Genomic DNA, 27,800 nt, shown 5'->3' with positions numbered 1-27,800 from the left:
AATTTGTCATCTGCTCAGAGGTAACAAACGTTATTACATCAAGTATATTATAATGCACTGATGTTTAACAAATACATTCCCTAGATAACAAAAACTAGACAGTCAGGCAGATGGATAAAATGCCAGATGAAACTGAATAGAAGTCCAAATAGGGTGAAAGTGAGGATTGCAGATGCTAGAGATTAGAGTTGAGTGTGTGGTACTGGAAAAATACAGCAGGTCAGGCAGCATCTGAGGAGCTAGAGAATCAAGCCAGAATTCTCTGGCTCCTTGGATGCTGTCTGACCTGCTGTGCTTTTCCAGCACCACACTCTTGATACAGAAGTCCAAATATGTTCATTAAAAGACAATAGCCAAAGCTCAATTCAGATCCATGTACATGTTATTTAGACACGAATGAGTCAAGCAAGTTTTTTGTAAAATAATCCATTTCACATTAATTTAATGTCAACCCAGGTGCATTTCCTCCCAAGTTTGAAACCTTATATGAAAATTCTATAGGATGGTTGCTGTGGGAAAAAAAATCTCATTGGTGGCAAAATAATGCTGTAGCAGAATTGATATAATAGCTTTAATATCACAATTGCAACATTCTCCATTACTAGATTACATTGATATGTAGAAAAAGTATATTAAATTATGCAATTAAAATTTATTTCACATTAGGTACTGGTTGTGTTAATCAAGATTTCAAAATAAGTGAGTATCCAGTTACCATTTTCTGTTATTGCCCGGAAACAATCTAGCAGCTTCTCCAAACAGGTATCATCAACAACCGTTTGCCTGGCATCTCCTAATAGTGAGAAAACACGGGGCAACAACTCCACGTACTCACTTTCCATTTCCCAATTATATGATAAATTCTCTGAGGGGAGAAAATAAACAAAATATAAATCCTCATGCTCTTGTACAGTACCTTCTGAGTTTTAAATTTGCTACAATTGGCAGGTAGTTCCTTAGCATAACACTGCAAAAAAATTATATTCTCCAAGAAGATCCTATTCAAAATAATTCACCAAATACTATCTGTTTTTCATCCCATCTTCAGAATTGTAAATCATTTATGTCTTTTTAAGTAATTATGGTTAATTGTCCATGTCTGTTTTGCTAAAAATCGAAATTAACACTTTTTCCAAGCATCCATTAAGTTGATTTCTTCTTTTGGTTATAAGAATTTGCATCCATTAAAAAAAGTACTACACATGCTGAAATCTGAAATGAAATCAAAAACAGCTCGAAATACTCAGCAGTGAAGCACAGAAGAGTGAAATAGAATTAATATTTCAGGTCAACAACTCAGTCCTGAATAAGAATCATTGATCTGACACATTGTCAACTCCATTTACCTTCTACAGAAGCTTCCAGCATTATCTGTTTTTTAATACCTTTTATTTATTCCTTGATTGGAAATAGTAGGAGAATATATCAGAATCAAACATATTTACGGAAGAATGTTGTGAAACTTGAAAGCGTTCAGAAAATATTTACAAGGATGTTGCCAGTGTTGAAGGATTTGAGCTATAGGAAGAGGTTGAATAGGCTGGGGCTGTTTTCCCTGGAGCGTCAGAGGCTGAGGGGTGACCTTATAAAATCATGAGAGGCATGGATAGGATAGACAGACAAAGTATCTTCCGTGGGGTGGGAGAGTTCAGAACTAGAGGGTATAGGTTTAGGATGAGATAAAGAAGAGACCTGAGGGGCAATGTTTTCACACACAGGTGGCGCGTGTATGGAATGAGTTCCCAGAGGAAGTGGTGGATGCTAGTACGACTGCAACATTTAAAAGGCATCTGGATGGGTAAATGAATAGGAAGGGTTTGGAGAGATATGGGCTAGGTACTGGCAGGTGGGACTAGACTGGGTTGGGATATCTGGTCGGCATGGACGAGTTGGACCGAAGGGTCTGTTTTCATGCTGTACATCTCTATGAGTATGATTCTACAGCCAACTATGCTAAAATGTGAAGATGATCAACATTAATACTCTCAGCTTCAGAGTTACTTAAGCTTGGTAAGGGCAGACATTGGGCAGAAAAGGTTATAATTTGTTTTGTTCTTTATTAAGTCAAACTTGGAAAAATGAAGACAATGAATCAGCAAAAATGATGAAGCGATCAATCCTCGAGTAAGCAAAGCCAGGGAATAAAATTTCAGAAAGGGTCCAGTTGAGTTAGGAATACAAGTTGTCAATATTTCAGAGTAGGAACAGTGTGTCTTGTGACTGGCCACATGTAGCCCCAGGATCACCTCGACACTAAATTTAGTCCAAACGCATAGATAAAGGTAACTGTAACACTACTGTGGTTTCAGTTATATCTTTGTTCCAAGTGTAAAAATGTTACATTTTGTTACGGAAGAACTTTGGTAAGTCAGATTCTAAAACAGAAATGCAGTTTCTTACAAAATAGGAACTGAGAATACTCATTTAAAATAATACATTTCTAATCAGATCTTATTATTTTGAATGCTGATGTATCTGTCCCTCTGAAAGAATGTTGTGCTGAACATGATGCTAAATTAAACTAATCTCTTCTGCCTGCCCTTAGTCCATAACCCTCCATTAGTTTCCTTTGACAACAAATAAGGAAAGGCAAAGGCAAAATACTATAGAGACTGGAAACCAGAAACACAAATTCTGACAGTATCTGTGGGGAGTGAAATAGAGTTAACATTTCGTATCAATAATATTTTAATAAATAGAAGATTGCAGGTTTCAACTTAAATCAAATTTAATATATGTACATTTTGAACCTGGCATCATAACTATGAGATGGTCAGCAATAAAACTCGTATAAAACCCAGAAGAAACTTCCTTTCCCTGAGAATGGATAGAAGGAGTGCTTGAAGAGAGTGGAATAGGTGTATTGAAAGATGAAGTAGAAGAAACTAAAAGATACCAAGAAGATGAAATAGAAGAGAATGGGAGGAAGCTGGTGTGCATCAGCAGTACAGATGGGTCTAGTGGGCCATTTGTCAGCTGCTCATTCTGGAGGCTTCCATATCAGTTAAATAAACTGCAAAGTGAGGGAAGATTAAACTGCACAGACACTATCCCACTATCAAAGCTGGGAAAAGAGGATTCCAGCTCCGCTACAACAATCGCCCAAAATGACCGAAAGGTTTAATTTAAACAGACACCTTGGTTGAACAATCAATCCGAAAGCACAGAGCAGCAACCAAACGTAACCGTCGCCATGTCCTTCATCCAACAACCAGACTGGACCACCATTCACTCACTGGGGGGGAGCACGAGGAATATTTCACAACAAACCCTCAACAATAACGGTGATCCTCAGACGAAGTCAAGTAATGCTTTAAATAAATTAATATAAATCTATTTATGAAAACCATCTAAATTCAACAACCAGCAATTACTTCTAAATCCTCCCTACAACTCAGTGTTTCCGCCCCTCTGAATGCTTTCAAACAGGCAAACCGGCAGGCCCGCGGTGGACTCGCCCGAACGTGCCCCGCCCCTTTCCCCTCGGCGGGCCCGGACACGCGCTTCCGTGCTCGCTCTTTCTTTTCCGGCCGCCCAACCAAAGCAGAATGAAGGAGACGAGTGGTGACGGTGAGGCCCGGGAGGCTGATGATGAGTTGGCAGAGGTGGAGGAGCCTGAGGAAGGCTTCAGCGATCCCGAAGGCTTCGAGGACGATATCTCCGACGAGGGTAAAGTCAAGGGCTGGGGTAGTTTATCGTATTCGGGCACATGGAGGGGAACCGGTTCAGATCTCGAGTCCATGTGCGTTTGGGAGTGATTAGAGCCTGAGGCCTTGTTGGGCCCGGAGCCGGCATCAGAGTAACAAGATGAGTAGATAGGTCGGCTGGGTCCCGGCTGATTTAGGAATGGCAGACCGTAAATTCTGTAGTTTTTAGCGTTGTGACAAAATGTGTATTTTTTTCCCAAACGATAACCTGTACAGTGAAAGGTGGTGCACCATTAATTTGGAGGAACACTTCTTAATTTAAACCCAGGAAGACACTTTTTTTTGCTTTAAACAATTTTCATGCATTTTGTTTAAAATGACTTAATTAGAAATTACTAACCTCCAGTTGATCTGTACCATTAGTGTGTATTTTAGGGATGCAAATTAGATTGCATGACGTGAAGTATATTGAGTTAACATTGTGTAAACTACAGCGTAGTGGACAGAACTGTAAAGGCAGAGTTCTTCAAGTTAATATCACTTTAAATATCACTGTACTCTTGGGTAATCCGTATCGAGAAGGGAGCAATGCCAGACAGGATCCTTTCATAAATTAGATGAATATACAATGTCTTCAATGAGATAAAAGAAAACATTGTTAACAGCAAAACTAAATCATTCATTTAATCTAAAACATTATAAATGTAATTTTAGCATGGTTGTAAACTGGTTTGTCTGATTACAGACTAGAAAATCTGTAAACAAAATAGCTTAAATCTGTATTCACTTGATCTTCCAAAAATGGTGGAAATATTTGTATTTCATGTACTTTGGGCACTTTATCAATTACTAAGACCTTGAGATAGAGTAGCAAAATTAAGTCACTTTGCACATTGGATCTGCTCTTCCGTTCAATGAGATTGAACTTGAGCTGATAATCCTCTATTCCCCTTTTCTGCCTCCCCCCCCAATAATCCTTGATTCCTTTACTATTTTAAAAATCTGTCGATCCTTGAATACATTCAGCGCAACCAAGCCTCTGTAGCCTTCTGGTAAAGAATTGCATAGATTCACTATCCTATGAGAGAGGTAACTGCTGCAATTCTCACCTAACTGAGTGATCCCTTAAAGTAAAATCATTCACTTTGGCCTGAGACCCTTCTGTAAGGGGAAGCAACATCTCCACACCTGCTCTGTGAAATCCCTGAAAAAATCATTACATCTTGCATTTGTCAAATTTTTGCCCATTTGTATGTCCCATCAGTTTTTGTGTCATCATAAACTTGGTGATAGTACAGTCTTGTCCAAATCATGGATATTTCTTGTAAATAATTGTGGCTACAGCACTGATTCCTGTGGCACTTCATGAGTTGCAGATTGCCATTGTGCCTCCTTATCCCAAGTCTTCTATTATTTGGTTAGTCAAGCTTATATCCGTGCTAATATGCTACTGCTTCCAACACCACCGGCTCTTAAATTTTTGGCTCAAGTCCTGAAACTCTCTTCCTGATTACATTGTGCGTCCACTGCAAAGTTCAAGAGGGCAACATGATATTACTTTCTCAAAGGCAATTCAGGGCAGGCAGTAAGTGCTAGGCCAGCCAGCATTGTGCACATCCTGTGAATGAATATTAAATCAACAGTAGTCTAACACATGTCCCTTATTAAACACCTAGAAATCTAAATTTGTTGCCTCCACTGGTTTAGCTGTCTGACTGGAAACATTAATTGTGGTTGAATGTTGCTTATTGTGGTATTCCAGATAGCTGATGTATATGCTATAGGATAACATTGAAGAAAAAATGAAAGCAATTGCTGGAAGCGCTGAACAGATTAAACAACAGTTGTTTAAAAGGGAGCTGAATTAATATTTCAGATTAATGGAGCTAAAGCTTCAGTGCAGTACTGAGAGGGGTCCTACATTGTCGTTGGTGCGATCTTGTGGAAGAGACATTAAATGAACTTCCTGGCTGACTCAAACTCCTGGAGTCCCTGCAAGTTCCCATGACTACTCTGAAGAAGAATAGGAATGTTCTTCCTAGTCTCCTGGTCAATATTTATCTCTCAATGAACATGCCAAAAAAAAAGCTTTTGAGTATATATCACATCACGTGGAAGCTTGCTGTGGGCAAGTTCGCTGTTGTTACTTATTGTGAATACTCTTCCAAAGTATTTCTTTGTCTGTGAAGTTGTCAACAAAAGTATACGTAGGTATGCCTTTTATTTCCAATTTCTCGCACCTGCATTTTCTTATGCACAAATAAAATTTTCACACGAGGGCACTCATGATATTTTATTCATGCTTTTCTGCTATTTGCGGAAAATCTAGCAATTCTTGTCATCAAGGCATATGTTGCTGAGGATAGGATGTAATCTCACCCTCTGTTTGAATCCTTTCAATCATTCAGTCTGACTGTGTCACTGAGGCAGCTCTGCTGAAAGTTGCAATTGCCATCTTTGAGCACAGCTATTCTCTCCTTGTTCCTATTTAGTTGCATCTGGGTTGATCGTTTGTTCAGTAATTCATGATACATAAGAAATAGGAGCAGGAGGCCTGAATAGAACAGCAATTTATTATCACTTGTAAGTATGAAAATACAATGAGATGTGTAAGTTTCCACAATTTGGCATCATTTTAATTACAGAAATAAAAAGAAATAATTGAGACAAAATTAGGATAAAGTTCATCTTTTCCCCCTCCACGGCAATCTGGATTCATGGGCTTCCAAATCTAGAATTTCTGCACCGGACTCACCATGCGGTCACGGCTGAAAGTGATGTACCGCCACCATAGCAAGGAGCTACAGACTGATCTGCCAAGTCACCAATGCTGAAGCTGTTACCACTTAGGTCATTGCCTGAAGCCACCTTATTGCCACCATAGCCACAAGAAACAAACCAAAACCATCATGCAGCCACCATTGAAACAGCTGCCAGAAGGAATGGACCAGAGCGACAGATAACGAAGCCTTCAATAAAGCTGTAGTCACTAAGGCAACTATTCGACATTCGGATCCACCACGCTGCTGCCACAGCAGTAGGCCGTCACGACCACCTTCCTTCGCAGTTGCAGAAAAGAAAACCTGAACTTGAGGTCAGAGCAGAAATGAAAAAAATGAAGAGACAAAATAAAAAGTACAAAGAAGAATGCTGTCTTCCAGGTGAGCAGGAATGGGAATTAATGGGCACGTAGCCCAAACATTTCCTTTCCTGCTGCCATCTTGTACTGCCTCTAGTGCTGTCTTTGTGATTATAAGTGACCTTTGTCAGATTGCCATAGATTAGTTCATACATCCTGTATGCTGAACGTATTTGCAGCCTAGGTTTCTGCTTTGTCCCCACAGTCACTTTGTGTATGCTTGCTTTTGGTTCCTCGTTTCTCTCATTAACATTTCTGTTTGTTGGCATCATTTTGTATTCTGGTAGTATTTTCAACTCCATACCCACTTGTGCATTGTCAGATTGGTTAAACAATGTATATTTTAGAGTGAGCCTGCATCACCGAGTCATACAGCACAGAAACAGAACCTTCAGTTCGACCCATGCCAAACATAATCCCAAAATAAACTGATTCCACCTGCCTGCTCCTGGCCCATATCCCCCCAAACCTTCCTTTCATATTCATGTATTTATCCAAATATCTTTTAAATGTCATAAATACCTGTATCTACCACTTCCTCTGGAAGTTCATTTCAAATGCAAATCACCCTCTGTGTAAAAGAAATTTGTCCCTCATGTCGTCTTCAAATCTCTCCTCTCAGCTTAAAAATGTAGCCCCAAATCTTGAAATTCCCCATCCTGGGAAAAAGGCAACTACCATTAACTCTAATATATCCCTCATGATTTTATAAACTTCCATTAGATCGCCTCTTATCCTCCTACACTCCAACAAAAAAAGGACCCAGCCACCCAGCTTTCTTTATAACTCAAACATTCCCTACCTGGTAACATCCTGCTAAATGTAACAACCTCAACATGATTTCCCAACTCCTACACTTAAAGGACTGAGCAATGAAGACGAGCATGCCAAACACCCTTTTAACCACCCTGTTTATATATGATGCACACTTCAAAGAAATATGTACTGGCACCCTAGGTTCCTCTGTTCTGCAACACTACCAAGGTCCTACCATCAACCATCTAAGCCTCACCCTACCTTTGCTGTACCAAAATGCAACACACAGCACCCATCCAGATTGAAATCCATCTGCCATTCCTCAGCCCATTGACTGATTTGATCAAGATCCCTTTGTAATGTTGTATAGTTAATAAGTTTGCAGATGACACCAAAATTGGAGGTGTAGTGGACAATGAAGAAGGTTACCTCAGTACAATGGGATCTTGATCAGATGGGCCAATGAACTGAGGGGTGGCAGATGGAGCTTAATTTAGATAATGTGAGGTGCTGTATTTTGGAAAAGCAAATCAGGCAGGCTTAATAGTAAGATCCTGGGGAGTGTTGCTGAACAAAGAGACCTTGGAGTGCAGGTTCATAGCTCCTTGAAAGTGGACTTGCAGATGGATAGGATAGTGAAGAAGGCGTTTGGCATGCTTTTCATTTGTTGGTTAGAGGATTGAGTATAGGAGTTGGAAGGTCATGTTGCGGTTATACAGGAAATTGGTTTGGCCACTTGAAATATTGCATGTAATTCTGGTTTCCTTCCTATTGGAAAGATGTTGTGAAACTTGAAAGGATTCAGAAAAGATTTACAAGGGTGTTGCCAGAGTTGGAAGATTTGAGTATAAGGAGAGGATGCATATGCTGGGACTCTTTTTTTTTCCTTGGAGTGTTAGAGGTTGAGGGGTGACCTTTACAAAGGTTTATAAAATCATGAGAGGAACAGATAGGGTGAATAACCACGGTCTTTTACCTCATGGTGTTCTGAGTCCAGAGCTGGAGGCATAGTTTGAGTGATGGGAACAATATAAAAGGGACCTAAGGTGCAACCTTTCATGCAAAGGGTGGTGCGTGTATGGAATGAGCTGCCAGAGGAAGTGGTGAAGGCTGGTACAATTACAACATTTAGATAGATACATGAAAGGAAGAGTTTAGAGGGATATGGGCTAAGTGGTGGCAAATGGGACTAGATTAAGTTAGGATATTTGGTCAGCATGGACAAGTTGGACTGAAGGATCTGTTTCTGTGCTGTACATTTGTATGACTGTAAAATCATCTTCACCTCTGCTATGCCATCCATTTTAGTGTCATCTGCAAAATTATTAACTATGTCTTCTGTATTCTTGTCGAAATCATTTACATAACTTTGTACATTTGTGCGCTGAGCTGGTAGATTTGGTCTGAGACGTTTCGTCATCATGCTCGGTAAAAGTGAGCCTCTGATGCAGCACTGATGTTCAGTCCTGCTTCCTATTTATGTCTTGGTTTGTTAAGGTGGGTCTTTTGGTACTTTTTCTGAGAAGTTGATCAAGGCCACAGTCATCCTGAACAGAGCACAATACAGAGGAACCTCAATTATCCAAACATCAGATTATCCAAAAGAGAGCTCAAGCTCCTGATTAAAACATGACACTAGAGGTGTTTCCAACATCGATCACGCCTTTTTGTTTACTGTCATTAAAAATGAGCTCAGCTTGCTGAAATGCTGCAGAGAACAGTCCAGGACATTGATGGGAACCCAGGCACTGAACCCAAATGATTGACTGCCTGCCCTCCCACTCTCCCTCTCCCTCACCATACTTACCCTGGAGTTCTATACAAGGATGTACCCTGAACCCCCCTCCTCTAGATAATCTCTCTAACATTGTTCTATACAGGGCAAAGGTGGAACTTGACAATATGTGCATGTGTGCGTGCACGATTTGGAGACTCATTCCCCAGCAGCAGTGTTACTGATGGAGTCCAATCTGGCTACCCTGTAATGCGATTGATCCGAGGATACTGTTTCTAAAGTGCGAGCATTTAAAATGTGTGTCAGCTGTAATGCCATTACGTTGCCAGCGTGTTAAATGCTATTCGTAAAATGTGATTTTTCTTTTCTGTAATGCGGTGTCAAGTCTGACAACACCAATACCAAACCTACGCCCCCCCCCCCCAAAAAAATAACTTTTGATACTGTTGGGGGACAACTTCAGGACATACATTGGAAGCCAAATCTATGGCGTCATAGGTGGCAAGGTGGAAGAATAGCAGGACTCCAAAGATAGGGAATTCAATAGTAAGTGGAACAGACAGGCATTTCTGCAACTGCATGATAGTCTGTAAGTAAAGGCATGAAACAAGCAGAAACACATGCAGTATGGGTACAACTTTAATCATAGGTGTCTTTAATATAAATTGTATAAACCAAATTAGCAAGGCTAGCAAACTATATTGTGAAGAATTTCCTACAATTGTATGTGGTGGTCTTTCAGACCAATAGGTTAAGGAGCTAACCCGCAAACAGACCATTCCAGAATGTGCACAGTGCAATGAGAAAGGGTTAGTTACCAGTTTTGTTTTGTGGGGTCCTTGGGGGAAACAGCTACTGTTATATGGTGTAATTCTTCATGAAGACGAAAAATTAATTGGTCAAATCTGGAAACTGGTTTCCTAAACCTAAAAAAGGAAACTATTAGGGTATGAGGTGTAAATTGGTAAGAATGGACTGGAGGACCTTACTGAAATGTTTTGACTGAGGGCAGGCAATATTTAAAGAACAAGCCCATGAATTCAAACGAGTATTCATTGCTGTCTGGTGCGAAAATGCAAGAATTAAGGTAGCTCAACCATGGTTTACAAATGAAGTTAGGGATAGTATTAAGTCCATTAAGACACAATTGCTAGAGAAAGCAAAGAGTCTGAGGATTGGGAGTATTTTAGAATTCTGCAAAAAAGATGAAAAGTTTGATTGAGAAGAGGAAGATAGAGAATGGGAGTAAAATGATAGGGGACAAGTAAACTGATAGTAAAAGTTTCTATAAATCTGTCAAGAGAACAGATGAAAGACAAATGTAGGTTCCTTACAGTGAGAGCCAGGGAAATTACTGTGGGAAGAATGGTAAATTGACAGATCCTGAAAATGTTAAATTATGAGAACATTGCATAATTGGAAAATTGCATAATAGAACATTTGGAAAACATTAACAGAATTGGACAAAGCAAGCATAGGTCATGAAAGAGGTAAAAACAATGACTGCAGATGCTGGAAACCAGATTCTGGATTAGTGGTGCTGGAAGAGCACAGCAGTTCAGGCAGCAAGACAATTTATGCTTACCAAATCTACTGGAGTAGAATATATAAGAGTGAAGCACTGCATGTGATGTTTGAATTTCCAGAGGCACTTGATGTCATATCAGAGGTTAATAGGCAAAATTTAAAGCACATGGCATAATGGGTAATGTATTGACAAGGGTTAAAATTGGTCGGAATAAATTATTATTTTTTTAAACTTGTGGGATCAGACAGTGAAGAATATCATACTGCAAGGATTCGTGCTTGGGTCCCAGCCTATGGTTTTGAGGAACCAAATTCAACGTTTCCGGGTTTGCTTATGCCAAAATTGGGCAGGATTCAGAGTTGTAAGGCGGCTCCAAGGAGATTTCAACAAATTGAATATGTGAGCAGATGCAGTGCAAAGTGACTAAGTGTCAAGTTAGACTCTTTTGGTGCTCAAACAGAAAGGATAATTCTTGAAATGGTATCATGTTGGGAAATGGGAATGAATAAAGTAATCTGGAAGCCCATCTATATCAGTCAAAGAAAATAGACTGGCAGGTACAGCAAGCAAGTAGGAAGGCAAATGGCATACAGGTAACTTCCGGGTTGTGAATAGGTTCTCTAAGGAAATGTTCATATGTCGGATCTTTAAAATTATATCTCTGTACGAAATCACGATTGTTAAGTCAAGCATCCCTTGTCACTGGCCATCACTGAAACAGATTTCAGTTTTGACAGTTGAACAGGGACTGTTCAGGAATACCATATGTAGTTTTGGTCTCCCTACCTCAGTATATACCTGCCAAAGAGAGTGCTATCGAGGTTTACTTGGCTAATGCTAATAGCAAGACTCCTATCAGGAGAGATGAGCTCATCTGACCCTGTATTCATTCGAGTTCAGAAAGCTGAGAGGAAATCTGAATGGAGCATAAAATTCTAACAGGGCTAGACACACATTTCCTTCTTGGGAGTCTGGAATCAGAGGTCACAGTCTCAAGGGTAGGCCATTTAGGACAGAAGCGAAGAAGGCTCTCTTCACTCAAACTTCCTCTCCCCCCCCCCCCCCCCCCCCCACCACCACCACCCCCGCCAAAAGATCATCTCAATCCTGAGATTACTACCTCTGAGATCCTGCTTTTTAACTTGGTTCCTAACTCAGTAAATTCTGCTTGTAGGACCTCATCCCATTTTTGTTGTAAACCTATATTGTTTGTGCTAATATGCGCCACGACAACTGGTTGTTCACCCTCCTCGAGAATGTTCTGCGGCTGATCAGAGGAGGACCCATGCACCTGGGAGGTGACATGCCATTCGGGAATTGTGTTTTCAACCACAGAACTGTTTATCTACTCCCCTTACAATTGAATCCTTTATGACTATAGAGCTTCCAGTCCTTTTACTACCCTTCTGAACAGCTGAGTCAGCCATTGTGCCATGAACCTGGCAACTGTTGCCTTCTCTGAGCCAACTCCTCCATCAGTATCCAAAATTGTATACCTGTTTTCAAGGGAGATGACCGCAGAGGACACCTGCTCTACCTTCCTGCTCTTTCTCTGTCATTTGGTCACCGATTCCCTTTCTCCTCTCAGCAATCCTAATCTGTGGTGTGACCAATTCACTAAATGTGCTATCGACCACCCCCTCAGCATCGTGTATGCTCCAGAGCCATGGTGCAGTTTAACAACAGCTGCACCTGGACACACCTCTTGCACATGAAGGAGCCAAGGACATCAGTGGCATCCCTGAGCAATAGGAGCATATCACAGGTCTGAGGTGTCCGGCCATTTTTAATCTTAAAGCTTTATCTAAGTTAAGTCTAAAGTTAATGAAAAGGGAAAGAAAAGTGTTTACCAATTGCACGGCAAAATAAAAAATAATTCTTACCTTCTCAACATACCAGAGTTCTATTTTTTGATCAGAGTAAGAGGGAGACATGATACATGTGTCTCTGGTTCAGCTGCTGCCCAACTTTATCCCTAAGTTTTCGAATACTCATGGACAAAGATGAGAGTGCTAAATTGCGGGAAGGCCAACTATACCAGGAGTTGGGGAATGTAGGTTGGGAGCAGCTGTTTTTAGGTAAATCCACATTTGATATATGGGAGGCTTTTAAAGAGAAGTTGATTAGAGTTCAGGAAAGATATATCCCTGTGAAAATGATCGCTATGGCAGGTGAAATCGAGACAAGCTAAGAGGAAAAAGGATGTGTAAGGTCTAGGCGACTGAAGACAGGCAAAGTTTTGGTCCTACATTCCTGATATTCTTCCAATCTGAAACAAGGAATAAAGAGGGCTAAAAATGGTAATGAGATATATTTAAGGAAAATCCCAAAGCCATTTTTTCATATATTAGGAGTAAGAGGGTAACTAGAGAGAGTTGGCCCACTCTTGGACAAAGGAAGAAAGTTATTCTTGGAGTCAGAAAATGGGTGAGATTCCTAAAAAGTACAATACAGCACAGAACAGGCCCTTCAGCCCTCGATGTTGTGCCGACCTGTGAACTAATCTAAGCCCATTCCCCCTACACTATCTCATCATCCATGTGTTTATCCAATGGTTGTTTAAATACCCCTAATGTGGCTGAGTTAACTGCATTGGCAGGCAGGGCATTCCACGCCCTTATCACGCTGAATAAAGTGCCTACCTCTGATATCTGTCTTAAGTCTATCACCCCTGAATTTGTAGCTACGCCCTCTTGTACAAGGGTGACATCATCCTAAGAAAAAGACATTCACACTCTATCCTTCATGGCACGGTGTCTCAGTGGTTAGCAGGGTCCCAGGTTCAATTCCAACCTCGGGCGACTGCCTGTGTGGAGTTTGCACGTTCTCCCCATGTTTTCATTGGTTTCTTCCGGGTGCTCCAGTTTCCTCCCACAGTCCAAAGATGTGCAGGTCAGGTGAATTGGCCATTTTTCTGCATTGAACTCCATTTGCCACCTCTCAGCTTAGTTCTGCAGTTTATCCAAGTCCCCCAGCAACATGCAGCATTCTTCCACACTGTCCATCACTCCACTGACTTTAAGGAGAGCGCCATGACGGATGCTGGGGTTAGGGATAGATTTTTGAGTACTCTAGGTCAAGTCGGCATAAGGAGGGAGGAAGTTTTGGGTATTCTAAAAAGCATTACGGTGGACAAGTGCCCAGGTCTGAATGGGATCTACCCCAGGTTACTGAGAGAGGAAGTAGCTGGGGCTTTAGGACTGGAGCATTGCTAATGTTGTCCCTCTGTAGGGGTAGCAGAAATACTCCAGGTAATTATAAACTGGTGAGCCTGATGTCAGTGGTAGGGAGGTTTTTGGAGAAGATACTGAGGATAGAATCTATTCCCATTTGGAAGAAAATGGGATGATCAGTAATGGGCAGCATTGTTTTGTTTAGGGAAGGTCATGTTTTACAAACCTCAAAGAATTCTTTGAGGAGGTGACAAAGTTGATTGGGCAAATGCTGTGGATGCCATATATATATATGGACTTCAGTAAGGCGTTTGATAAGGTACCCTATGGTAGGCTTATGGAGAAGGTGAAATCGACTGAGGTCCAGGGTGTTCTCGTTATGTGGATGGGAAACTGGGTGGGCAGCAGAAGACAGAGATTAGTAGTTGAAGGGAGTTCCTCAAAATGGAGAACTGTGACCAGTAGTGTTCCACAGGGATCAGTGTTGGGATCACTGTTGTTGTGATTATATATAAATGATTTGGAGGAAGGTTGGCAAGTTCGCAAATGACCCTAAGATTGGCGGAGTAGCAGATAGTGGAGGGGACTGTCAGAGAATACAGCAGAATATACATAAATTGGACAAATGGATAAAGAGGAGGATCCAATTCAAGAACAAACCAAACAGCAACTGGAAAAGTCCTGGGGAAAATTATAGAGAGATCTGGGTCTTCAGGTCCATTGTTCCCTGAAGGTGGCAATGCAGGTCAGTAAAATGGTCAAGAAGGCAAACGGCATGCGTTCCTTCATTGGACGGGGTTTTGAGTACAAGAGTTGGCAGGTCATGTTGCAGTTGTATAGGACTTTGGTTTGGCTGCATTTGGAACACTGCATACAGTTCTGGTCACCATGTATTGAAAGGATGTTGAATGCTTTGGAGAGGGTGCAGAGGAGGTTCATCAGGGTGTTGCCTGGTATGGAGGGCACTAGCTATGAAGAGAGGTTGAATAGTTTAGAATTATCTTCATTAGAAAGAAGCAGTTTGAAGGGGGACCTGATTGAGGTCTACAAAATCATGAGAGGTGGATAGACAGGGTGGATAGCAAGAAACTTTTTCCTAGAGTGGGTGATTCAATTACTAGGGGTCACGAGTTCAAGGAAGTGAGAAGGGAAAGGTTTGGGGAGGTATGCATGGAAAGTTCTTTACACAGAGGATGGTGGGTGCCTGGAAAGCATTGCCAGTGGAGGTGGGAGCGATAGTGTCATTTAAGATGTATCTAGACAGTTACATGAATGGGTTGGGAGCAAAGGGTTACAGATATTTAGAAAATAGGGAGCAGGTTTAGATAGAGGATCTGGATCAGCGAAGCTTGGAGGACTTGTTCCTGTGCTGTAATTTTCTACGTTCTTTGTTCTAACAATCATTGGCTACATCATTAGCTTGGTAAAAGATTTAAAAGAATGTTGCGACTAGTGGAGTAGTGGGACTCGAGAAAGAGCCAGTGCGCTCAGTTGTAGCATAACTGAATTGAATTATGACAGTTTTTTTTAAAAAAGCATCTTAAATTATTGACAAAACAAGCTGTCAACTGAAGGTTGATTGCATGCTCATGATTTTGCTCCTTTTGTATGACTGGCTAGTAAAGTTAGCATGAGGCTACAGCAAGCACTTAGAACTGCAAACAGTGTGCGACAGGAAATTTTCTCCAACCTCTTCAAGTAACTCGGTGTTTAAATCAGACTACACAAGTTAATGTCAAAGGATTGAAGCCAGAAAGCCAATGACCTGAAGTACGTACAGTTTGTGTAGAAATCTACATTTTGAATGAGTTAACACCAGTGCTACCAGATGATATAAGATAAAGGCAAGGACAGATGATGTCAATGTGGTTCCTCTGATTTACAAGATATAGCTTATTAACTAGGACATTGTGTAAACAGACTACTTGATCCAGTTGAGGCAATAAATTGGAAAGGGGGACATGCAAAGAGGAAAGTATTATATCTCAACAGAGGACAAACAGAATGGAGTGGGTCTTCCAAAATTTATTTGGCGATGTAATGCAATTGACAGCAAATTTGTATTAACGAAACTCCTTATCGCAGAAGACCTGTATTTTTCTATCAAACTCTTATTTGATATGTTTGTAAGTCCAATGATTATTACTAGTTAAGTAGAACTTAATATCACTACTCCTATCTGAGAGTGAAGTCTACCTATGATCGTGATCAGTGTCTCTTGGACTGATTTTGATCACCAAGAGAAGCTGAAGAAACTATTCTCTAAATTTTTGATCAGAATTTCTTCTTCCTGTACATTAACTAAAAGTTATAATTATTGGTAACATTCTTGGAAATCTTTTCTACCCCTTTTCCAATTTAATAATGTCCTTCCTATAGCAGGGCAATCAGAACTGCACACAGTGCTCTAAAAGTGGCTTCAGCAAGATCCTGTACAACTGTAACATGACGTCCCAACTCTTAGACTCAGCGGTCAGTAAGCGTGCCAAATATCACCTTCAGCACCCTGTCTACTTTCAAAGAACTATATACTTCAACCGCTAAGTATCTCTGTTTGACAACACTCCCCAGGGCGCTACCATTAACAAGTCTTTCCCTTGTTTGTCTTACCAAACCACCACCTTTAACTCGATTAAACTCGATCTGCCACTCCTTGGTCCATTAGCCCAGTTGACCAAGATCCCATTTAAGGAAAGATGAGTGGAAACTGGTGGTTATGAAGCAGGAAGATTTTAATAATTTCCCACACAAGAAGTTAAGAAATTAAATTTAAACCACTATGGATTGGATGAATTATACTGACACGTATTGGGAACTGGTTAGTGGACCGAAGACAAATAAATGATTCATTTTTATGCTGGCGCATTATGACTAGTGGGGTATTGCAAGACTTAGTGCTTGGACCCAGCTGTTCACAATTTGTATCAATAATTTGGTTGTGGGATAAAGCATAATTAGCAAGTTTTGAGAAGGTTTGTAGCTCAGGTTGAGGTCCTGGTTGTAAGTTTGCTTGCTTAGCTGGAAGGTTTGTTTTTAGACATTTCGTCCCCATACTAGGTAACATCATTCACCCTCACTGGAGGTGAGGCTCACTCATGATGTTACCTAGTATGGTAATAAAACATCTAAAACTTGCAGCTAAGTGAGCAAACTTATATCCATAAAATATAAGTTCAAGAACTCTTCAAGGGGATTTGGGGAGATTTAGTGAATTGGCTAGAATTTGGTAGGTGCAGAAATGTGAGCCAACTCACATAGGATGAACAGAAATCCAAACCTGGAGTTTCCATTCTGGGTCAAAACTGTAACTAAAAGTTGCCCAAAGTCCGTGGTTGAGGAATTTACAGCAGAAACAGTGTAGTTCAGTTGAGCCAACCTTACAGGTGGCAGTGCAGTAGATTGGTGATGAAACCATGCCCCATCTCTTGCAGTCGCTGCTGAATTCTGTAATTTAAATGTCTGAGAAGATAGGAGAGAAGCTGGGGTGCTAGCTGGAGGAGAGATACAAATGGTAGGTAAGTGATTGAAGGCTTAAGGCAAGGGAGGAATGCGGTTGACATGCTGAGTCTCATCAGGCAGGAGGTACTGGTGGATGTCTGTCAGTCGGTCCAAGTGAGGGCACTGTCAGGGTCAATGTTGAATTAGTTTTTTTTTTAAGATTTAGATTCCCTACAGTGTGGAAGCAGGCCCTTCGGCCCACCTAGTCCACACCGACCCCCCGAAGAGGAATCCACCCAGACCTATTCCCCCTGACTAAAGCACCTAACTCTATGGGCAATTTTAGCATGATCAATTCACCTGACCTGCACATCTTTGGACTGTGGGAGGAAACTGGAGCACCTGGAGGAAACCCATGCAGACATGGAGAATGTGCAAACTCCACACAGGCAGTCGCCCAAGACTGGAATTGAACCCGAGTCTCTGGTGCTGTGAGACAGGGAGTTGCTCAATTTTATACTTAACTTGCTTTAGCTTTTGGCTTTCACTCTTGTTTTTTGTTAGTAACTATTCGACTAGGTGAGGTGGAACGCTGTTGAGTCTTTGTCTCTGACTCTGAGCTGGTGACTTTTTCAAGAGATTCCAGATGCCTCGTAATTGCCCATCAGTAATCTCAATGTCTGGATAGTTCCTGTAGAGTTAGTTTATATCAGGACTTCTGCATTTTTCTGATGTGCAAATCCAGTGTACACTTCAGTGGCAGTCTTCTATTGAAAGGTCTGGGCCTTGAATATTTCTTAAACAGGAAGAGGCTAATGAATGAACTTCAAAGGGGCTTGCTTGCTCTTGTTCATGAGTCATCTGTTAGCCTGCAGGTACAATAATTAGGAAGGCAAATAGTATGTTGGCCTTTATTACAATACACTTTCAGTATAAGAGAAAGTGAGGACTGGAGATCAGAGTCAAAAAGTGTGGCACTGGCAAAACACAGCCAGTTAGACAGCATCTGAGGAGCAGAAGAACTGGACGTTCCTGATGAGTCAAGATTAGAGTGGAGCTGGAAAAGCATAGCAGGTCAGGCAGTTTCCAAGGAGCAGGAAAATCGACGTTTCAGGAAAAAGCCATTCATCAGGAATGATAAAGGGCTTTTCCTGCTCCTCAGATGCTTCCTGACCTGCTGTGCTTTTCCAGCACCACTCTAACCTTGACTCTAATCTCCAGCAGCTGCAGTCCTCACCTCTGCCCCGATGATGAGCCTATGCTCGAAATGTCGATTCTCCTTCTCAGATGCTGCCTGACCAGCTGTGGCTTTTCCAACGCCACACCTTTTGACTTTCAGTATAGGACCACAGTTAACTCATAAATTGCAAAGACCCCTTGGGTGAGAGGATACTAACTTTGGAATTCTGCACCCAGTAGAGATTTGGATGCTCAGTCATTGTATATGTTAAAAATTAAGATTCATAGTTTTCTACGTCAAGAAATGGTGATATCACAGGAAAGTGATTATAAATTTGATGTGTTGTCATACCATTGAACGGCAGAGTGGACACAAGGGCCTGAGTTACCTACCCCTGCTTCTGTTTCTTTGGTTATTCCATATGATTTAAGAACATATGTTATTTAATTGTGTTTGAAATGGTGAAGCATTTAGCGGCACTTTGGAGAAGGTGGAAAGAAATTGATCGCTATATTACAGACTGCATTCTACCAACAGTTTACTAGCAGGTTGAGAAAATATATCAAACGCTGCCACACTAATTGTAAGTTTTGCATTTTTACTTGTAGAGCTGCTGGGTGATATTTTAAAGGACCAGCCTCAAGAAGCTGATGGTATAGACTCTGTTATTGTTGTGGATAATGTACCACAAGTCGGACCAGATCGACTGGAGAAACTCCGAAATGTCATCCAGAAGATATTTTCTAAGTTTGGGAAAATCACAAATGAATTTTACCCAGAGTCCGATGGAAAGACAAAAGGGTATGTTTACAATACAGATATAAGTAGTGTACATTCGTCAATTGTTGTAAACCACATTAGTTGTACTTCTGTTAGTTGAGACCAATCATGTTACCTCACAGTAACTAATCTGTAGAGAGATCTAATGAGGTACTTGTTTATCTTCCAAATGTTTTCGCTGGTGTTGCAGTGCAATATTACAAAATCAGCCTATTGTATTGCAGCCATCAACTTGGCAACAGTTTGTTCATATTGGACTTTTATTGTAACGTGTCCGAAGCCATTTCTCAGGAGTGTAACAAATTGGAGTCTGACATCAAGTCATGTGATATGATAATGGAGACGGTGACCATAAAGTCAGACAGTTTAATGAACCCTTGAAGAAAAAGAAGTTTGGGAGCAAACTCCAAAATTTGGGGTTCATGCTATTGAAGGTGAAACTATTGAAATCGGAGATGCATAAGAGGCTATAATTAGAGGAGCCTCAATATCTCCAGAAGTTGTAGGCGGGAGGAAATGAAAGATGGGGAGCTGTAAGGCCTGTAGAAAAATTTTGAAATAAGAATGAGATTCCGCAATGAACTCACAATCGAGTACCATCCAGAAACTATGGAGAGATCCATATAATGAGCACAAAATTAAGTGGAAATGTGAGATTGTGTTGTTTGTAGTATTGTTTCTGCAAATATAGTAATACAGATACACAAGTTTTCCTAAAATATGATTTGGTGTTCTGCGCAATGGATTATAATACCTTCTTTGACCATGAGGATTTGACATTATCCCAAAGATAAATGCTAACATAATTACAAGATTTTTACACACCAATTGAATTGCATATGGACAAAGCTTTGACCTCAGCTAGAGCATTTGACCATCAATTTTTGTTTCAAATATGCTGACTAAACAGTGCAAGCTATTATCAAATTAAGAAGTAAAATTTCAATAATTTTACACCTATTTTTGTCGTAACCCTTTTAACATTTGGAATGTTGTTTTTAGGTACATTTTCCTGGAATACAGTTCACCAGCTTGTGCTGTTGATGCTGTGAAAAATGCAGATGGATACAAGTTAGATAAGCAGCATACTTTCCGTGTCAACCTCTTCACTGATTTTGATAAGTGAGTGTTAATGTGATATTTGTGTAACTTCATTATTTCTATTCGGAGTCAAAGTGCTGAAACTTTAACGTACTTAACATAATTCACTTTGTAAGGGCAACCAAGGCTTTGAGGCGTATTCCCAAGCAGATAGTTGAGATAAGGGGAAGGAATAAATGAGAAATATATTGTGATGTAAATTTTCCAGTATTCCTTCATTGTTATTTTACAGTTTCTTTAAAGTCCTGTGAGTTGCTAAAGCATTGCCTAGCGTAATTTAATATTGTAAGCATTTTCTTTCAGCTTGATTCAATTGATTGTGTTTTTCTGCCAGATACATGACCATCAGTGACGATTGGGAAATTCCACCGAAACAGCCATTCAAAGATTTTGTAAGTGATGGCAGAATTCAAAGTAAATATCATGTGAAGAATGGTTTCCATGTTGCCATGTTTGCTGACAACCTCAACACTGCGCGTGTTCGCTACCCGTTATTTCAGTCTGTGGATGTCGTGCGCATCACAGTCCAAAGATGTGCGGGTCAGGTGAATTGGCCATGCTAAATTGCCCGTAGTGTTAGGTAAGGGGTAAATGTAGGGGTATGGGTGGGTTTCGCTTTGGCGGGTCGGTGTGGACTTGTTGGGCCGAAGGGCCTGTTTCCACACTGTAAGTCTAATCTAATCTAATATTAAACTGATTTTTCAAAATGAAAAGTTCTACTTTAACATCTATTTCTCTTTTATGATACATTGTTTCATTAAGATTGTAACATTAACTCTTGTCACTATATATTACTATGAGATCTGCTAAGACTGGTGTACATACTCCACAGCCCATACAATCTGAGAGGGGTACAGCTGAGAGCAGAAGTGAGTCAAACTGTCAGGGCAGGCAGGGACAAGGTAGGACTAATAAATTGCACTGCATTTATTTCAATGCAAGGGGCCTAACAGGGAAGGCAGATGAACTCGGCATAGTTAGGAACATGGGACTGGGATATCACAGCAATTACAGAAACATGGCTCAGGGATGGGCAGGACTGGCAGCTTAATGTTCCAGGATACAAATGCTGCAGGAAGGATAGAAAGGGAGGCAAGAGAGGAGTGGGGGGGGTGACCCTTTTGATAAGGGATAACATTACAGCTGTGCTGAGGGAGGATATTCCCGGAAATACATCCAGGGAAGTTATTTGGGGGGGGAACTGGGAAATAAGAAAGAGGTGATCTCCTTATTAGGGTTGTACAATAGGCCCCCAATAGTCAGAAGGAAATTGAGAAACAAACTTGTAAGGAGACCTCAGCTATCTGTAAGAATAATAGGATAGTTATGGTAGGGGATTTTAACTTTCCAAACATCGACTGGGACTGCCATAGTGTTAAAGGTTTAGATGGAGAAGAATTTCTTAAGTATGTACAAGACAATTTTCTGATTTCAGTATGTGGATGTACCTACTAGAGAAGGTGCAAAACTTGACCTATTCTTGGGAAATAAGGCAGGACAGGTGACTGAGGTGTCAGTGGGGGAGCACTCTGGGCCCAGCGACCATAATTCTGTTCGTTTTAAAGTAGTGATGGAAAAGGATAGACCAGATCTAAAAGTTGAAGTTCTAAATTGGAGAAAGGCCAATTTTGACGGTATTCGGTAAGAACTTTGGAAAGCTGATTGGAGGCAGATGTTCACAGGTAAAAGGGCGGTTGGAAAATGAGAAGTCTTCAGAAATGAGATAACAAGAATCCAGAGAAAGTATATTCCTGTCAGGGTGATGGGGAATGCTGGATGACTAAAAAAATTGAGGGTTTTGTTAAGAAAAAGAAGGAAGCATATGTCAGGTATTGACAGGATATATCGAGTGAATCCTTAAAAGAGTATAAAGAAAGTAGGAGTATACTTAAGAGGGAAATCAGGAGGACAACACGGGGCATGAGATAGCTTTGGCAAATAGAATTAAGGAGAATCCAGAGGGTTTTTGCAAATATATTAAGGACAAAAGGGTAACTAGGGAGAGAATAAGGCCCCTCAAAGATCAGCGCAGCAGGTCAAGCAGCGTCCAAGGAGCAGGAGAGTCGACATTTCGGGCATGAGCCCTTCTTGAGGAAGGGCTCATGCCCGAAACGTCGACTCTCCTGCTCATTGGATGCTTCCTGACCTGCTGCTCTTTTCCAGCAACACATTTTCAGCTCTGATCTCCAGCATCTGCAGTCCTCACTTTCCCCTCAAAGATCAGCAAGGCAGCCTTTGTGTGGAGCCACAGAAAATGGGGCAGATACTAAATAAATATTTTGCATCAGTATTTATTGTGGAAGAGGATATGGAAGATGTAGACTGTAGGGAACTAGATGGTGACATCTTGCAAAATGTCCAGATTACAGGAGGAAGTGCTGGATGTCTTGAAACGGTTAAAGGTGGATAAATCCCCAGGACCTGTTCAGTACCCGAGAACTCTGTGGGTAGCTAGAGAAGTAATTGCTGGGCCTCTTAATGAGATATTTGTATCATCGATAGTCTCGGGTGAGGTGCCGGAAGACTGGAGATTAGCAAACGTGTTGCTACTGTTTAAGAAGGGCGGTAAAGACAAGCCAGGGAACCATAGACCGGTGAGCCTGACCTCGGTGGTGGGCACGTTGGAGGGTATCCTGAGGGACAGGATGTATATGTATTTGGAAAGGCACGGACTGATTCGGGATAGTCAGCATGGCTTTGTGCGTAGGGAAATCATGTCTCACAAACTTGATTGAGTTTTTGAGGCAGTAACAAAGAAGATTGATGAGGGCAGAACAGTAGGTGTGATCTATATGGACTTCAGTAAGGCGTTCAACAAGGTTCCCCATGGGAGACTGATTAGCAAGGTTAGATCTCGGTGGCACAGTGGTTAGCACTGCTGCCTCACAGCGCCTGAGACCCGGGTTCAATTCCCGACTCAGGCGACAGACTGTGTGGAGTTTGCACGTTCTCCCCGTGTCTGCGTGGGTTTCCTCCAGGTGCTCCGGTTTCCTCCCACAGTCCAAAGATGTGTGGGTCAGGTGAATTGGTCATGCTAAATTGCCTGTAATGTTAGGTAAGGGGTAAATGTAGGGGTATGGGTGGGTTGCACTTTGGCGGGTCGGTGTGGACTTGTTGGGCTGAAGGGCCTGTTTCCACACTGTAAGTAATCTAATCTAATCTCCTGGATTACAGGGGGAACTAGCCATTAGGATACAGAACTGGCTGAAAGGTAGGAAAATGTGAGGACTGCAGATGCTGGAGACCAGAGTTGAAAAATGTGATGCTGGAAAAACACAGCAGTCCAGGCAGCATCCGAGGAGCAAGAGAATCGATGTTTCGGGCATAAGCCCTTCTTCAGGAATGAGACTGGTGTGCCAAGTGGGCTGAGATATAGGGTAGTGGGAGGAGCGCTGGGAGTACGATAGGTGGAAGGAGGTGAGGGTGAGGGTGATAGGCTGGAGAGGGGGTGGGGGCGGAGAGATCAAGAAGAAGATTGCAGGTCAAAAAGGTGGTGCTGAATCCGGGGGTTGGGACTGAGATGAGGTCGGGGGAGGGGAAATGAGGAAGCTGGAGCAATATACATTCATCCCGTGTGGTTGGAGGGTTCCTAGGTGGAAGATGAGGTGCTGTTCCTCCAGACGTCGTGTAGTCAGGGTCTGGTGATGGAGGAGGCCAAGGACCTGCATGTCCTTGGGGGCGGGGGGAGTTAAAATGTTCAGCCACGGGGCGGTTGGGTTGGTTTGTACTACCAAACAACCCAAATGGCCTCCTTCGAAGACCGCAATTTCCCCTCAGACGTGGTCGACGATGCTCTCCACTGTATCTCCTCCACTTCCCGCACCTCCGCCCTTGAACCCCGCCCCTCCAATTGCCACCAGGACAGAATCTCACCTTTCACCTCACCAACCTTTGGATACTTCGTATCATCCTCCGTCATTTCTGTCACCTCCAAACAGACCCCACCACGAGGGATATATTTTCGTCCCCACCCCTATCAGCGTTCCAGAGAGACCAATCCCTCGTCAGGTCCACACCCCCTCACCAACCCAATCTCCACTCCTGGCACATTCACCTGCACCTCCATACACATTTACTGTATCTGTTATACCTGATGTGGTCTCCTCTAAATTGGGGAGAGACAGGTTGCCTACTTGCAGAACATTTCAGGGAACACATCTGGGACACCCACACCAACCAACCCAACTGCTTTGTGGCTGAACACTTGAACTCCACCTCCTACTCCGCCAAGGACATGCAGGTCCTTGGCCGCCTCCATCGCCAGACCCTGACTACACGACGCCTGAAGGAAGAGCGCCTCATCTTCTGTCTAGGAACCCTCCAACCACATGGGATGAATGTAGATTTCTCCAGTTTCCTCATTTTCCCCCCCCCCCCCTCCCCCACCCCACTTTATCTCAGTCCCAACCCCTGGATTCAGCACTGCCCTCTTGACCTGCAATCTTCTTCCCAATCTCTCTGCCCCCACCCCTCTCCGGCCTGTCACCCTCACCCTCACCTCCTTCCACCTATCATGTTCCCAGCGCCGCCCTCCCCTGCTCTTTATCTCAGCCCACTTAGTACACCAGCCTCATTCCTGAAGAAGGGCTTATGTCCGAAATGTCGATTCTCCTGCTCCTCGGATGCTGCCTGGCCTGCTGTGTTTTTCCAGCACCACATTTTTCAACCTTCATCAAAGGAAGGAAGACAGAGGGTGGCGATGGAGGGATGTTTTTCAGACTGGAGGCCTGTGACCAGAGGAATGCCACAAGGATTGGTGCTGGGCCCTCTACTGCTTGTCATTTACGTAAATGATTTGGATGCGAGCATAAGAGGTACAGTTAGTAAGTTTGCAGATGACACCAAAATTGGAGGTGTAGTGGGCAGCGAAGAAGGTTATCTCAGATTACAACAGGATCTAGACCAGAAGGGCCAATGGACTGAGATGTGGCAGATGGAGTTTAATTCAGATAAATGTGAGATGCTGCATTTTGGGAAAGGAAATCTTAGCAGGACTCATACACATAATGGTAAGGTCCGAGGGAGTGTTGCTGAACAAAGAGACCTTGGAGTGCAGGTTCATAGCTCCTTGAAAGTGGAGTTGCAGGTAGATAAGACAGTGAAGAAGGCGTTTGGTCTGCTTTCCTTTATTGGTCAGAGTACTGAGTACAGGAGTTGGGAGATGATGTTGTGGCTGTACAGGGCATTGGTTAGGCCACTGTTGGAATACTGCATGCATTTCTGGTCTCCTTCCTATTGGAAAGATGTTGTGAAAGTTGAAAGGGTTCAGAAAAGATTTACAAGGATATTGCCAGGGTTGGAGGATTTGAGCTATATGGAGAGGCTGAACAGGCTGGGGCTGTTTTCCCTGGAGTGTCGGAGGTTGAGGGGTGACCTTATAGAGGTTTACAAAATTGAGAGGGGCATGGATTGGATAAATAGGCAGTCTTTTCCCTGGAATCGGGTGTCCAGAACTAGAGGTTTAGGGTGAGAGGGGAAAATATATAAAAGAGGCCTAAGGGGCAACGTTTTCATGCAGAGGGTGGTACGTGTATGGAATGAGCTGCCAGTGGGCGGCACGGTGGCACAGTGGTTAGCACTGATGCCTCACAGCACCAGAGACCCGGGTTCAAATCCCGCCTCAGGCGACTGACTGTGTGGAGTTTGCACGTTCTCCCCATGTCTGCGTGGGTTTCCTCTGAGTGCTCCGGTTTCCTCCCACAGTCCAAAGATGTGCAGGTCAGGTGAATTGGCCACGCTAAATTGCCCGTAGTGTGAGGTAAGGGACAAATGTAGGGGTATGGGTGAGTTTCGCCTCGGCGGGTCGGTGTGGAGTTGTAGGGCCGAAGGGCCTGTTTCCACACTGTAAGTAATCTAATCTAAGGATGTGGTGGAGGCTGGTACAATTGCAACATTTAAGAGGCATTTGGATGGATATATGAATAGAAAGGGTTTGGAGGGATATAGGCCAGGTGCTGGCAGGTGGGACTAGATTGGGTTGGAATATCTGGTCGGCATGGACCAGTTGGACCGAAGGATCTGTTTCCATGCTGTACATCTCTATGACTCTGTTACCTGCATTAGTTTTGTGTGAATATGCATTTCTATCTCTCAGCATTCAACTTGCTGGCCCTTTACCGTTAGACATGCTATGTATCTGTAATTTGATATTTGAATTCAAATCAAACTAAATAGATCCAAGTCCATGTTAATAAATGGATGCTAATCACTTTATCTGTTAAAACAGATTGATAAGCCAATGTTTATGTAGACAGCATCTGAATTTGAGTAAATACACTAGATGTCAGTTACTTGACTAAATAAGCCATATTAAAAACATCAATTATTTCAGGCTAATGGCACTTGAAGTGCCAGTTGATAGTTCAACCCTGCTCAGATCTCCAGTTGCCTCTTCCTTTTTCCGACCTGCATGGATCAAATCATGGCCTCTTATTCAGTACACTCATCAGGTGAAAAATGATATCTCCTTCTGTTTAAAGCATGTTTGTTAACACTGACCGCTATACATGAAGGCATTTTTTTTGACAGGTCTCGAAGTGCCTGCTATAAGCCGTAGGGCCTGCAGAAAAGGAAATATTTACTTTTTAAACACTAATTCAAAACTAACTTCTTGTCTAAATAATAAATTATTGCCAAAGTCATAAAACTTTTATGTCTGATGTAGGGGAATCTCCGATACTGGTTGGAGGACCCAGACTGTCGAGATCAGTGCAGCATTATCTATGAATCTGGAGATAGAACAGCTATTTTGTGGAATGACATAAAGGAACCAGTTGTCATTGAAGAACGGGCAGTAAGTACTCTGTATATTTAACACTTCATGCAAATCTCTTAACTGAGAAAAGTCTTCAGAGCAATAAAAGCTCAAACACATACTAAAAACTAACTAAGGGGATCAAGAGTGGAACATTCAGCAAATCAAAACTACTCTACCATTCAGAATGCTCAAGACTCATCTTGGGCTTTAACTCCACTTTTTTTAGATCCCTACAGTCCAACAAGACCACATTGACCTTTCGGAGAGTAACCCACCTATATGATTTCCCTACATTTATCTGTGATTAATGCACCTAACACTGTGGGCACTTTTGTATGGCCAATTTACCTGACCTGTACATGTTTGGACTATGGGAGGAAACCAGAGCACCCGGAGGAAACCCACGCAGACATGGTGAGAATGTGCAAACTTGACAGACAGTTGCCCAAAGTGGGAATCGAACCTGGGACTCTGGTCCTGTGAGGCAGCAGTGCTAATCAATGAGCCACCATGCTGCCCCCTTTCTCATTGATGGATTCCTTTGAGAGACCCAAATTTATTTATCT

At 42.2% G+C, this 27,800-nt stretch overlaps 2 protein-coding genes across 5 annotated transcripts in view; one reads left to right on the top strand and one right to left on the bottom strand.

The window, feature by feature from the left end:
- The window catches only part of brat1 (BRCA1-associated ATM activator 1), a 64,947-nt gene extending 61,677 nt beyond the window's left edge, over nt 1-3,270 (bottom strand). Inside the window, exons 1-2 of one of the 4 annotated variants that reach the window (XM_060840384.1) lie at nt 3,138-3,270; nt 716-865 (exon numbers count right to left, since the gene is read on the bottom strand). In XM_060840384.1, the coding sequence (XP_060696367.1) occupies nt 716-842 (127 nt within the window). In that variant the 5' untranslated portion in view covers nt 843-865; nt 3,138-3,270. Of the gene's footprint in view, nt 1-715; nt 866-3,137 lie in introns of those variants that run through there. The other 3 variants (XM_060840383.1, XM_060840385.1, XM_060840386.1) reach the window with 3 other exon arrangements.
- A 243-nt stretch (nt 3,271-3,513) lies between these two features.
- eif3ba (eukaryotic translation initiation factor 3, subunit Ba) overlaps nt 3,514-27,800 on the top strand; it is a 69,003-nt gene continuing 44,716 nt past the window's right edge. Inside the window, exons 1-5 of the mRNA XM_060840926.1 lie at nt 3,514-3,669; nt 19,205-19,397; nt 20,379-20,498; nt 20,812-20,869; nt 27,142-27,270. Coding sequence (XP_060696909.1) covers nt 3,549-3,669; nt 19,205-19,397; nt 20,379-20,498; nt 20,812-20,869; nt 27,142-27,270 — 621 coding nt within the window. The 5' untranslated portion in view covers nt 3,514-3,548. The remainder of the gene's footprint in view (nt 3,670-19,204; nt 19,398-20,378; nt 20,499-20,811; nt 20,870-27,141; nt 27,271-27,800) is intronic.

Source organism: Hemiscyllium ocellatum, chromosome 20 (assembly GCF_020745735.1).
Source record: "Hemiscyllium ocellatum isolate sHemOce1 chromosome 20, sHemOce1.pat.X.cur, whole genome shotgun sequence".
NCBI classification, from domain to species: Eukaryota; Metazoa; Chordata; class Chondrichthyes; order Orectolobiformes; family Hemiscylliidae; genus Hemiscyllium; species Hemiscyllium ocellatum.
Note: the sequence above shows the minus strand (reverse complement) of the source record. Positions and strands in the feature narration are given on the sequence as shown.